This window comes from Anabrus simplex, chromosome 2, assembly GCF_040414725.1.
Source record: "Anabrus simplex isolate iqAnaSimp1 chromosome 2, ASM4041472v1, whole genome shotgun sequence".
Taxonomy (NCBI): Eukaryota; Metazoa; Arthropoda; class Insecta; order Orthoptera; family Tettigoniidae; genus Anabrus; species Anabrus simplex.
Window position 1 is genome coordinate 533,764,075 of NC_090266.1, and position 15,150 is coordinate 533,779,224.

The window sequence follows — 15,150 nt, forward strand, 5'->3', positions numbered from 1 at the left end:
ATGTTTTAAGGGCATCGAGTACTTTCCGTGTTAGTACAAGGCATCTAATATGCATACAGTACAGTAATCCAATGAACAAAGTACTTGCACAAGGGAGCTAGCATAAACTTCTCCTTGCCTTTGAATAATTTTTCTTTCGTTGCATGTGGTTGTGTTTGCCAGTGAATTATCCAAGTGCATTATCTGAATACTGTAAATGCATCTTGTTGGATACATTCTGGAAATACTGTAGTTCTATTTCATGGAATATGAAATGTTTAAACTGTGAATCAATGTTAATTGCAGGCAGTAACGGGTCTTAGAATATTTTGTGACATGGCAAGGGTTGGCATTTCTAAAGTACGAGTTGGCAGTTAATTCAAAATCATATAATTAGAAGTCGGATTTTTACGTCCCAGCAACTTCGAATTAATGAGGTTTTACTGTATCGCAAAACTAACATCCAAGTTCGCCGGTGTGTCTGTTTCAAGTGTTTACGGGGCCGATGACCTTCGATGTTAGGCCCCTTTAAACAACAAGCATCATCATCATCATCATCATCATCATCATCATCATCATCAAGTGTTTAGATTGCACGAAAAGTATTATCCACCATTGGTCGTGTTAATGAAAAAAGTGAAAAGAGACCTCGTGTTGTGCCATTTCACCGTTCTATATTTGCATCAGTAGGAACAAAAATGGAGTTTAAGCCATTAAAATGTCAATGTGAAAGCAACTAACATTGGTACGAACCAAAATGATAATCTTTTCAACAGGTAGTCACCGAAAGAACCATACTTAGAAGGCTGTGAAAAAAGAATGACAGAAGCAGATTATTTAAAACCAATTATTAAGAAAAAAGAGACTTCCATTAGAACATTCATCATTCTGCACTACCGCAAGCAAGACAGAGTCGAGCAAAGAAAGAAATCAGCTTATCAGATTTAAAGATCAAATATTGACGGAGGATAAAATCCGCGGCAGCCCGCTCAACGTCAACTTTAAAGATCAAATAACTGCGCGAAATTTAAAGACCAGCAAAAGGAGTTAACAAGTCTGGTACAGCAATACGTCACGGCTGGACTTAGAAGTCTTATATTTGTCTGATACTGCACATCGTAGACAGCCGAGTCCAACCAGCTGTCAAGTGCATTTCTAATAAACACGGAGAAATCACATTCGCTCTGCAAGCGAGAGAGTTTTTACCAATAACAGCATAATTAGAACTACTATATTGAGACTAATCGTCCCAGAGCACATTTTATTCTGATATCATAGGCATTACAAAACGAAGATTAATTGCAAGATGATGACACTAACTAATACATTGTATTATTCTGTTCCAAACGTATGAGAGACCACTATGATGTTGTAAAAGACCAAGGCAAAACTACTCCGACTACGGTGGCGCTTTACGACGTTGATGACCCAGGAGGATTGAAAGTCAGCTGAGAGGAGACGAGATGGACCCAATTACCTGAAGCAGAACCATGGAGCGAGGTCTACCATTTCCGATGACCAGAAGCGAGATGGCAAACAGGGTCCAATAAGCAAAGTTAAGTCCCCTATGAGTCGTTTTTCGTAAGTAGAAACCTTTATTTTTGGCTATGTGTTGATATGTTTTGTGACATTGTGTGTGCGTATAAATATATCGAAGTGAGATTACATGGATGTAGGTATTCATCTGATGTTACTGTCAATTCCACATGTAGGCGTAATATACCAGTGAAAGCCGTTCGCAACATTATCAATGTGGTGTGAGAGAAGGTAATAGATATTTTTAATCATTATCAGTGGAGTGTTAAAGTGTAATATGAGTGTCAATATACATGTGTGATGGCTTTATCGGAATAGCAAGTTGAGAGATCGTATTTAGGGAATGTCTGCGACGAAATATAGTAGTACAGCTAAGTATTATGATACACTTTTCTTTGACACTATGACCGTAGGAATAATGTTATAATATGTGAAGGTTATGGCACATATGCATCGTATTTAATGAGATGGGGTGCTTGTAATGCACTGATATGGATATTATGTGATATTTGGAATGGTAAATGGTGAATAAGGATAATAATATAAGCAGATGTTAAGTTGTGATGGTGATATTTATTTTTATTTGAGAGGTTGGTCATAGTAGTCTTCTGTGAGATGAATGTTATGTGCAAATTATGCATTCTGAGACATATATTGAAACGTACTACTTTCAATTGCTATTTTTATTCCCAGATACACTCAAAATAGGTTAGGATACGATCTCAATGCCATCAATACAGTGTTGTTTTGAGTATTTAGGATCATCAAATGAGCCAGGAGGCTAGTAATGATAATGTTTAGGCCTTCACTGAGTTATTTATGACAATTTTCAAGTACTCTCACACATGATAACCTAATTTGTGATTTTATGTGAGCATGTTGACACATCACTGGTAACTTAGTCATTCATATAGGGATTTTTAGATGAAGGTAGAGTCTTCTAACATGCCAGTTTTTCCACTTGTGGTATAATTTGTTAGAAATTTAATGAAATACACTTGGCAATGCTACATTCAGCCAGATACGCACTTAAATTAAATTTTAACCATGGATTACGGTAATAATTATGTGAATTAACCACATAAGCCATATGATAGTATTATTTTGAAATCAATCACGACTTAGAGCGGACCTGAGTTTGCTTATATGGAGATCGGATTCTATGAAACATGAAGATAAAGGGAACATTCAAGCATTTTATTTAACTGAAGTCCTTAGAAAACAGATATTGCTTTCCCATATGTTTTTCTACTGTGTATGGACACAGATATTAGGTTTAGCCCAAAGTGACATTCGTTTCACCAGTCATATTTGAGTTAAAGGTTGAATGACAGAACTTTAAATGACTGAGGAGCAATTCAGCTCAGAGAGAAAAGATTCCAAATCTTAATGAATTGTTTATTTGGCAATTTACACTGCGTTCTACATTCTGTTAAAAGACTATGATCTGGAATGATGTATATATTAATGAATGTAATTTTCTTTTCATTTTTAACCAATTAGATATATCTAATACTTTCAACGTTATTTAGTGTGTTTTACTTAATATTTTTAATTTTTCAATTGATTTTTGGAACATTATTTATATATCACTTAGATTTTCAACAGGTCAAGGTATTAATGAATCGATAATTATGGCCTAGATTTCAGCTACTTATTACAAGTTTTCCAAACTTATTTTTATTTTATCTCAACTTAACAGTAACTGATTGAAATTCTTACAACATTACGAAGCTACCTACGTTGTGCGAGACATTTTCAACGAGATGTTAGGTAACATTTCCTTAGCATTTGGACTGAATAGTCAATAAATGTTGAATAGTGAAACTTCATAATTCTTTTAATGCCTACTTAGTATAAGAACTAGATGTAAGACTATAATTACTTATTTTTACTTGCGATTTCATTGGCGACACATGTGAATCAGTTGACCCGATATATTTGCGATTAATTTGGCGACATGCGAGTATGGTATCCGACTGATAGCGTGTAGGAGACGTCCTTCTGCGTAGGTTGAGATTTACCATAGTCCATCGGCGTACTTTCTCAAGCGGAACTCATAGCCCGGAAACATTAATCAGATAGAATCATTTATATCAAGAGCTAGTCTGGATCTCATGTATCCTCACCTGGACGCGGGAATTGTGCAGTGTGGAAAGGGTTTTATACTTGGAGTGACGGATTCGTAAGTAATTTAAGAGAGGAATCTAGTGATGCAAGAGACAACAAATCTTCCGATCTACAAGGAATACAGCCTATTGCAAGATCAGATTAATGAAATACCTAGGCCTACTTGCTCATTTTCATGGCAAATATATTTTATAGCAGTGATAATATATTTTTACCATCTCAAACATGTTCAAGCAAAGCAGCTATACGAGGTGTGTTCAAAAAAAGACCGAACTGTGGCTAGAAAAACTTTATTATGTAGCTTACATCATTTCACAGACTGTACCCTTCAAAATAGTCCCCTGCACTATCAACAGTGTGTTGCCAACGTTTCTTTCACTTTTGGAATGCTTCCTGGAATGCACTTTCTTTGATGGCGCGAAGTTGCCCCGTCGCATTCTCCTTGATCTCTTCAATGTCTTGGAAACGATGTCCTTTCAAGGTGGTTTTCAATTTGGCGAATAAGAAAAAGTCTGCTGGAGCCAAGTCGGGAGAATAGGGCGGATGGGGCACAACAGGAATTTGGTGTTTTGCCAGATAACTGCGGACCGAGAGAGAGGCATGTGCTGGCGCATTGTCATGGTGCAACATCCAGGATTTGTTTTCCCACAGTTCAGGCCTCTTCCTGCGCACAGCATCTCTCAAATGCGTTAAAACATTCTGGTACAGTTCTTTGTTCACTGTCTGGCCTCGGGGTACAAACTCGTGATGGACAATGCCTTTCCAATCAAAAAACACAATCAGCATCACCTTGATGTTTGACTCATTCGTGCTTTTTTCGGTCGAGGAGAACCTTTCCCCACCCACTGTGATGATTGCCTTTTGGTTTCGACATTGTTACCGTACACCCACGTCTCATCTCCAGTGTTTCCACAAACGTTTTCCCAACTTTGAAGCAGAACTTCACGCACACGCGTTGTTCCTCAAGCTGTTTCATTATAGAATTCGACGAACATGTGACACACGCAATCACTTCAGAGGCTCTAACTCAACTGATAATGCAGGCAATGGAATGCGGAAAGCAGCGGTCTGGTGTCAGAAGTTGCCGCTAGGCGCCGCCACAGTCATAACTCACTCAATGTTGCGGTTTGCGCGCAATTTACAAAGTTCGGTCTTTTTTTGAACACACCTCGTATACCTAAATTTAAACGTTAATATTTGTGTAAAGACCACGTGGACATAGCGGAGTGATATGAAATGTTTGTTTATGCCTATGTTGCTCTTTCGACGGAATGAATTAGAGTTAATTTAATGTTTTTCAAAATGAGCCTTCCTAAAATTAGGGTGCAGGGATTATTCGCGTAAGTACGGTATTCACATCAAATTGCTTTTTCCAAAATTCACTCTTCACCCTCAGCCAAAACACATCGCCCGCTAAGGGTTAGTGTGTATAAGACAGTGAATAAGTCATGTATGAAGACTATAAAGCTATATTTTCAACTCAAATTTTCACTATTATTTCCGAGTTTCCAGAGAGAAGTCCTCAAATTTCTATGGTCTTTATTGTACCATTGTCTTAATGAAATCACATGGTAAACTACTTACTAACAATATATGAACAAAATGGAGATAAAATTAAACTTACCGTTTGCACATACTCATTACTCATGAATCTGCCATTAAGTTCAGAGCAGGTTAGCTTGAACACCCTATTTAAGTAATAAGCTGGCTTTCTGTTGGTATACTGGATCTGACGAAGCACCTGTAAATAAATAAATAAATAAATAAATAAATAAATAAATAAATAAATAAATAAATAAAAAAGGACAGAGTCGATAGACAATAACCTGTCGGAAAGAGAGGCACTATTATCGGAGAATCAACAATATGACTTGGCATATAAACTAACTATGAACACTTACAACAAGAAGAATATCTCGATCAATGCAAAACTCAGACACTACCAGACAGTGATCCGTCCAGAGGCTTTGTATGCAGCTGAATGTTTGAACCTGATAAAAACAGGATTCAGGATTGGTCAAGAAGTTGGAACTAGTGGAGACAAAGATTCTGAGGAAGATACTGGGACCCCAAAGAATAGAGGATGGATCATACAGAGAGAAAGGAAACAAAGAGTTATATCTCAAGATGGAAAAGATTTTGGATACCATCCGGAAGAGGAGAGCCATGTTCTTTGGACATAACTACAGAATGAACACAGGAAGACTGACCAATCAGGTAAGATCTTTTTAGATCAGGGAAACTATGGTGCACTGGTATCAGGAGGTGAAGAAGGACCTGGAAGAAATGGGAATACAAGGAATGGAAATCAGCAACAGGGATGCTTACAAATCGAGGATCAAGGCCATCAAGAGGTTTCAAAAGAAGTTAGATCCTGTACCCCCATGCCATGGAGAGAAGAAAGGAGGAGATTACAGAGTGAAAGGATGAAAGAGTACTGGATGAGGTTCAAGTACATACTGACTGTTAGAACGTAATTCAGATTACTTAGAAATTGTACGAACATTCATTTTTTGTACATAAAAATAATTTAATGTATACATCATGCCAATGATTTTCAAAATAATGTTTATGAAAAAAAGTGATCTTTTCATTAAAATCCTTAAATGACAATATTTTAGGGAAATACCCATTAGTTTCCTCTACCTTCATAGACACTACTTGAAGCCACTATTGGACATAATAAATTTTCCAGCTAACTCATTCTTGGTTGCCTGCGTTTCGCCCTCGTGTGCAAAGTTAGGCTCATCAGTTGGCCTCCACGGTATGTACTAGCCTTGCGTCTTGGATGGTGTCCCAACTGATGAGCCTAACTTAGCACATGAGGGCGAAACGCAGGCAACCAAGAATGAATTAGCTGGAAAATTTATAATGTCCGATAACTGACCATTATATTGGACACTACTTAAGCATTTCAGGAATCCCTTCCTTGATAAATGTGCAATTTATATTGGGAATAGACAGATTGATGTCTTTGGAGTGTACAGACCAGAAAAGGGTAGCGCGGATGCTGATTCCGAATTATTTGATAAGATAATCAGCTATGTGGGAAACGATAAGGAAAGGAACGTGATTGTAGTGGGTGATCTCAATTTAACAAATGTTAATTGGGAAGGTAAAGCGAACGACAGGAAGCATGAACAACAAATGGCAAATAAGTTAATATGGGAAAGGCACCTGATTCAGAAAGTGATGGAACCAACTAGAGGGAAGAATATTCTGGATGTGGTGCTGGTAAAACCAGATGAGCTATATAGAGAAACTGAAGTAATAGATGGTATTAGTGATCACAAGGCTGTTTTTGTGGTAATTAAAAATAAATGTGAAAGAAAGGAAGAGATTAAAATTAGGGCTGTTAGGCAGTACCATATGGCTGATAAGACAGGCATGAGGGACTTTTTAATAAGTAACTATGATCGGTGGAAAAAGGTAAATAAAAAAAAAAAGACTCTGGGATGGGTTTAAAGCAATTGTTGAAGAATGTAAAAATAGGTTTGTACCTTTAAAGGTGGTAAGGAATGGTAATGATCCACTATATTATAACAGGGAAGTAAAGAGACTAAGAAGGAGGTGCAAGTTGGAAAGAAATAGAGTTAAAAATGGCTGTGGAAGTAAGGAGAAATTGAAGGAACTTACTAGGAAATTGAATCTAGCAAAGAAGTCAGCTAAGGATAACATGATGGCAAGCATAATTGGTGGCCAGACTAATCTTAGTGAAAAATGGAAGAGTATGTATAGGTACTTTAAGGCAGAAACAGGTTCCGAGAAGGACATTCCAGGAATCATTAATGAACAAGGAGAGGGTGTATGCAAGGATCTTCAAAAGGCAGAAGTATTCAGCCAGCAGTATGTAAAGATTGTTGGTGACAAGGATAATGTCCAGATAGAGGAGGTGACTAATACTAAAGAAGTATTAAAATTTACCTATGACAGCAAAGACATTTACAGTAAGATACAAAAATTGAAAACTAGAAAAGCAGCTGGAATTGATAAGGTTTCGGGGGATATACTAAAGACAATGGGTTGGGATGTAGTACCACATCTGAAGTACTTATTTGATTATTGTTTACATGAAGGAACTTTACCAAATAAATGGGAAATTGCTATAGTATCCCCTGTACATAAAGGAAAGGGTGATAGACATAAAGCTGAAAATTACAGGCCAGTCAGTATGACATGCATTGTATGTAAGCTTTGGGAAAGCATTCTTTCTGATTACATTAGACATGTTTGCAAAATTAATAACTGGTTAGATAGAAGGCAGTTTGGGTTTAGAAAAGGTTATTCCACTGAAGCCCAACTTGTAGGATTCCAGCAAGATATTGCAGATATCCTGGATTCAGGAGGTCAATTGGACTGTATAGCGACTGACCTGTCTAAGGCATTTAATAGGGTAGATCATGGGAGACTACTGGCAAAAAATGAGTGCAATTGGACTTTACAAAAGAGTGAGTGAATGGGTTGCTCTGTTTCTAGAAAATAGAACTCAGAGAATTAGACTAGGTGAAGCTTTATCTGTCCCTGTAAAAATTGAGAGGGGAATTCCTCAAGGCAGTATTATTGGACCATTATGTTTTCTTATATATATATCAATGATATGTGTAAATAAGTTGAATCAGAGATAAGGCTTTTTGCAGATGTTATTCTGTACAGAGTAATAAATAAGTTACAAGATTGTGAACAACTGCAAAATGACCTTGATAATGCTGTGAGATGGACAGTAGGCAATGATATGATAAACGGAGATAAAAGTCAGGTTGTGAGTTTTCCTATTTGTGAAAGTCCTCTCAGTTTTAATTACTGCGTTGATCGGGTGAAAGTTCCCTTTGGGGATCATTGTAAATACCTAGGTATTAATATGAGGAAAGATCTTCATTGGGGTCATCACATAAATAAAGATATCAGATATCTGCACATGGTTATAAGAGTATTTAGGGGTTGTAGTAAGGATGTAAAGGAGAGAGCATATTTGTCTCTGGTGAGACCCCAACTAGAGTATGGTTCCAGTGTATGGGACCCTTACCAGGATTACTTGGTTCAGGAACTGGAAAAAATCCGAAGAAAAACAGCTTGATTTGTTCTGGGCGATTTCCGACAAAAGAGTAGCGTTACAAAAATGTTGCAAAGTTTGGGCTGGGAAGACCTGGGAGAAAGGAGATGAGCTGCTTGACTAAGTGGTATGTTCTGAGCTGTTGGTGGAGAGATGGCATGGGAGGACATCAGTAGATGAATAAGTTTGGACAGTGTCTTTAAAAGTAGGAAAGATCACAATATGAAGATAAAGTTGGAATTCAAGAAGACAAATTGGGGCAAATATTCGTTTATAGGAAGGGGAGTTAGGGATTCATAAAACTTACCAAGGGAGATGTTCAATAAATTTCCAATTTTTTTGCAATCATTTACGAAAAGGCTAGGGAAACAACAGATAGGGAATCTGCCACCTGGGCAACTGCCCTAAATGCAGATCAGTAGTGATTGATTGATTGATTGATGGAATAATGAACTTTAAACTAAGGTACAATAATGACTAAATATTAATCAAGATGATCATTTAACAGAAAACTGCATAGGGACTACGTGTAGGGGCAACACATTACTTCACAGAAGTTTACCAAGTATGAAGTTTCTAGCGAACTTCAGACCTATGGAAGTTGACAGAATCCCATCTTAGATTGAGGGGCCAAGGACTAATTGGAAATGGCTCTGCAAATAAATGGGATTAAGCAGGTGTTACAGTATCAATATCAAAGAGGATGACAGAAGTAAGAGAGTAGTACTGGCCAAGCCAGGGAACAAGATGCTTCTGGTGTATTACGAATTAACAACATATGTGTAAGGAAAGATGAAAAGAAGGCCGGGGATTATAAGAAGTACTTAACAGAACGGGATGGGCGGAGTGAGAAGTGGGATTGATTACAAGGGAACCCACCCTACTGCAAGCGTTATAATTTCTGACAGAGACAAAAATATGAATTATGTGGGTAAATTAAGTAGTTGGGTGAGCCTCCGTGGCTCAGGCGGCAGCGCGCTGGCCACTCGCTGCTGCCCGGTCACTCCATGTGAGATTCGTGCTGGACAAAGCAGAGGCGGGACAGGTTTTCCTCCGGGTATTCCGGTTTTGCCTATCATAATTCATTCCAGCAACACTCTCCAGTACCATTTCATTTCATCTGTCATTCATTAATCACTGCCCCAGAGGAGTGTGACAGGCTTCGGCAGCTGGCACAATTCTTATCCTCACCGCTAGATGGGGCTTCATTCATTCCAGACACGGTCGAATGACTGGAAACAGGCTGTGGATTTTCATTTTCAGTAAGTACTTGCAGGGATTAGGATCACAGTCGAATGACTGGAAACAGGCTGTGGATTTTCATTAAGTGCTTGCAGGGATTAGAATCACAATTGTCTGAGTATATATGTCAGACAAAGAATCAAATGAAAATGTGGTAGAAAAGTCTTATGAGGTCCTGAGAGCTGTGGGGTCCGAACCCACTATCTCCCAAATACGAGCTCACAGCTACGTGCCACTAACCACATGGCACGCTTGCTCAGTGGGATATGCAAGACTTAGCATGTCCCAAGCTGACAACAGCTCACTTAGATATCTTCCACTTTCAAAGAGAAAGGTTTGCATTCCAACTGTTCAGCGATAGTCGCCAAAGCACGTTGCGAGTAGGCCCTCTTGCCTACCATCAGTCACAATCAACATGGGGAATTTTCATTATAATGGCAGACTCCCACTCTCCACCTGCCTTCTTACATCCTAAGAAATACTGCCTTAGTAGTTTTCCCAACTGAAATCAACATAGGTCATTACAATGATGCCAGTAGCAATGTCACGATTAGAAGCAATGCTATCATATGAAATACTCGTTCAAACGAAAAACCACACATTTTCTCACTTTTAACGAACAGTAGTATGCTGCCGATCTAACAGTCCAAAGTTCAGAGCTGGAATGACCAGGCCGCAGACAGCCGTGAACACTCCTTTGCCATTATTCAATCAAATGTGCACACTGCTCATTCCAATCAGTGCCTCAGAGTAGGAACTGAATAGCTGGAATGCCATGATAAACCACTGTGTTATGTACCAGCAGTATCACAAAATGTACGAACCAGAGGAATGGTATGCTAGAGAAGAAAGTAATCTAACTCCCCTGCTATTTCCACCAATATTCAGGCAGGCTGTTATACTCTGTATGCAGCAGTAATCCCACTTTACAAAGCAAAAAATTAAATGTATCCTCCTAATTCAATACAAAACATAATTCCATCATCAGATGGAGCAATAAAATTCAAACATGTTTTGACTCGTTTGAGCCATCTTCAGTAAAATAAGGTGGTTAAAGTAATCTACATAATATAAGCTAAAAATGTGCTTAAAACATAATGAATGACAAATGAAAAACAAGAGACATATGGAAATAAAAACAATAACAATACAGAATATTTACGTCACTGCATGGAGCAATAAAAAACTGGCTAAGACAAATTCAGTGAACAAAGGGTTAATACAAAACATAATTGAAACCAAAAAATATGCTAAACCTAAGAAAAGAAAAGAAAATGAAAGATAACAGACGGAATCAAAACAATAAGTGCTAAAAGTGAGGTTGTGAACCTCTTAGACTGAAAATTTTAGTTAGTTAACACTTCAAAAAACAGGATGAAATCACTGTGTTGAAAATACAGGCTGACAGTCTGTCTTTGTAGAAACACCATCCCATGAATGGCTAGGAGGGGAGCGAAAAAGCTTGAGAAACCAAGTTTGAGAGGAGACAACGTACCAGGTGAAATGTATGTAATAAGTGATGGGAAAAAAAACACAGATGAATTTAAAATTTTAGAATAGCAGCATTCTCAATTTCTTCTCAATCTAGCAGTCCCGTTCTCAAAGATTATTTCCAATGTTGGCTAGGTGTGTTTGCCTTATTTTAAATGGTCGGGAGGGCAGTGACAAAATTGAGAAGCTGTGTTAGAGAAGTAACAGGTGCATGGTAAACTGTAAGTGACCATACTGGAAACTGTCATGAATGGTACTCAAAAGGTGGTTGTCCTCTCGAACCAGCCAGGCCTTCTCAAAGTTAACAGCCTCGTTCGTACGATCGAGTCTATTGTTGGCTCAGCAGTGTTTGCGAGGATGGGAGGAGCAGAGGGGGAAGGGTGGTGTAGGGCTGGTGGTGAGAGGGTGGGGGTGGGGAGGGGGGAGTGGTAGTGAGTTGGAGAGTTGGAGGCAGGGTTTGTTTTTATTATAGAAGTTCTGACAAATATATGGAATGAATGTTTCAAGTAGAATGTTCTTTTTTTGTTGTTGTTGATTTCATTTAAATTGTGAGTGGGGTTCATAAACCGATCTAAATCGATATGGATGCTCTCAAGAACGTTGAGTAAGGTGCCTTTTTGCTCATAATGCAACCTCTTAAGATCTTTATCTATTGATGTGTATTCATGGCTGGATGCTTTATGATGTTCACTCATAGCTGAAAAACGATTATATTTGTAATAGATTATTTTTGTAATATCCTGTAATAGCAGTAATCCCATCTATCAGGGATGAGTGGCAGCATAAGAGACAAACAACATCACAACAAACAATGGTCAACGTAATGTTATTGTTGATCAATTTTATGATCTTTCGATATTGTAGGCCTTCACATTTAGTTTTCTTCCAACTCTGAAATACCACTCTTAGCATAGTCGGTACGCTAAAACTGAATAAAACATAAATGATCAGAAAATGTATTCTCTGTAAATTCTATTACGTAGTACTTTTCAATTTCACCAATAACATAGGTACTGTATTAAAAAATTAAATTTTAGGTTCCTTCCCCCAAAGTACCATTTCATCCAGGGTGAATAGAACTGTTTATAGCTTAGACTTTAGTTTCATATTCCCTGACTCTATATACCGATTTTCATTAAATTCTGTTTACCCATTTTCCCGTGGCTCGGCGTTGATATGGACTTAACAAAAATGTAAATTCATGAATATCTCTGTTATCATAGCTCGTACGATAAAAATATATAAGACTTAAATGATTGGAAAAATAATTCTGTATACCGGTAACTTTAGTTATGCAGTATTTATTAATACGACCACTAATAACATAAATATTTGAGAATTAAATTGTAGGCCTTCCCCATAACCACCATTTTGCTCAGCGTGAATAAAATGATTTATAGCATAGATTGTAGTGGCTCATTCCACGACTTTACATACCGATTTTCATTAAATTCTCTTCAGCCATATTCTTGTGATGCGTGTACATACATACAGACAGAAATTATGTAAAAGTAGAAAGTGCATTTCCTTGTTACTGTGAACACGACTGATACAGAAATAGCATTCTTTTTAAATTCTGAGCAATGTGCAGACAAAACTCTTTTTTTGATATATGGGACTGACAGGATTTGTAGGTTGTGAGGGCACTGAGGCATTTACAAGTGACTTGAACAATGTTTTTGATGCACTCATTGCATTCATACCTTCCAAGGCTCTCCATAAAAACTCATCTTCACACAAAACTGACCTTGTTTTTCTTCAAACTCTAAAATCTACACATAACACATCTGCCACATCTAGCACTGTGAAATTCTTAATGATACAGCAGAGATGCGTGAGTGGCTCTGGGAAAGAGGTTATGCATATGTATTGATAGGAAAGCTCACTTAGGATTCCTCACAGCAAGATCAGAATCATGTGTTTGTTCAGTTTGGATGATCATCCGTCCATGTTAGATTTCCTTAATAGGCATTTACTATAACGTATTTACATCCTGTTCAGCAGGCACTATCTCCTGGAGGAAAATATGAACTGAAAGGGGAATCAGTACAGACATACTTTGTAAACCAGATGCAAATGTTGGTCCGAAATGTGAAAGTACGGAAGGAGACTGTAAGCAAGCTCGTGGAAACTTTCATAAAAGAAAAAATAGTTATTCAATATTAAAAATTGGAAATGTACTGTGTCGGAGTTGAACCCCGTTCCCAATCCTTCGATCGAAAAGTGTTCATTTATCATAAGGCCGGGTATCTTGTTAGGCAATCCTCAAAATTTATTGAGTGTACATTCTGTGTCTGTTCCCTTAATCACAAAAGTGAAAGTTGTTTTTTCCGTTTTTGCGGAAATATAAGATTATCGATACAGCAGTGGCAGCAAGTTTGTAACTAGTCCCTCCAAATGTGTGAAATTCTTTTCTAGGCTGAAAGGAAAATGAATGAAAAACCAAGCTCATCTAATTCGATGTGGGGGAGATAGATTTTTTTAAAATGAGTATCTTGATTCGATTCCGACTATTTCAGTTGTGCCTTCAGGAGCTGGCTGTTGTATTGGAAATACTTTGGACATTATTCCTAAACTGATCTACTACATTTAAAGTGCCGATGCTTTTTCAGAGCAAGAGAAATTTTCCAGATAGGAAATCTGCTAAGTCTACTAGTAAAATATAGAGAGCAGCTTTAAATTAGTTTTGGTGAGTAACTTAATTTACTTGAGAGAAGTGTTGGTGGTATTTGCAATCTGGTGTATGTTTTACGTGCTTACAATGACAGGATCTGTTTAGAGAACAAAAAAGGAATGTAACACACAATATTGCTTTAGTTTTTCATAGTGTTTCATTTCATCTTGTATTTTCTATTATTAAAGTAAAAATATATTCCTACACGGGGACTGAGAATATGAACTACAACTCTCCGACAGTATCATTCATAAGTATAAACTGGATGTTGCATTTGGGTATTTGAGTATCAGTGTAACCTCCGTTAAAACAGCCGACTGTGTAGCCTTAATGGTGTAGCGCCGATGCATTATTTCACTACCAGAGTGGTTCACTGGAACTCTGACTAATAAAACTAGGTATTAATTATGGTTTATCTATAGGAGTGTGAGAAACTTTTTTTTTTGCTACTTGTTTAACGCTGCACTAACACATCAAAATGTTCTTCAGCAATGGAAGGGTGGGAAAGGATTAGGATGGGCAAGGTAGCGACTATGGCCTTACTTAAGGTACCAAGCCAGCATTTGCTTGGTGTGAAAATGAAAAACCATGAAAACCATCTTCAGGGCTGCTGAGAGAGGGATTCAAACCCACTATCTTCCGAATGCTGGCTCACAGCTGCATGACCCTATTCGCGCGGCCAACTCGTTCGGTAGATTTAGAAACTAAACTGAGCATTTAGGCGACATGTATGAAGAGTGTTTTCGTCCCTATTGATGGCCTACTGGAGAATGTCTGTAGTAGCTTTATGGAGTAGAGCGCAGTTCAATGGGCTTGCAGGTGGGCTGGGTTGATGAGAGGGTTCGGGAAGGGGAAGTGTGGCGAGGAAAATTGTTGCTGTGGTAAGAGGGATTACATCCGACTCTTCGTACGCATTGCCAAAATGCTAAAATGAATCTAACACTAGAAGAAACACTGCACGAGACTACTTCAAGTGAATAATTATTTGTTATAGAAATTTTAAAATAATCACATGCAACAACAGGTCAGGCATTATTCATTTTGACTC

General features: G+C 37.9%; 1 protein-coding gene across 2 annotated transcripts in view; it reads right to left on the reverse strand.

The window, feature by feature from the left end:
* Cals (calsyntenin-1) overlaps positions 1 to 15,150 on the reverse strand; it is a 466,513-nt gene that overhangs the window by 82,233 nt on the left and 369,130 nt on the right. For both annotated transcript variants that reach the window (XM_067140904.2, XM_067140903.2), the window contains exon 14: positions 5,270 to 5,386. In XM_067140904.2, the coding sequence (XP_066997005.1) occupies positions 5,270 to 5,386 (117 nt within the window). The remainder of the gene's footprint in view (positions 1 to 5,269; positions 5,387 to 15,150) is intronic.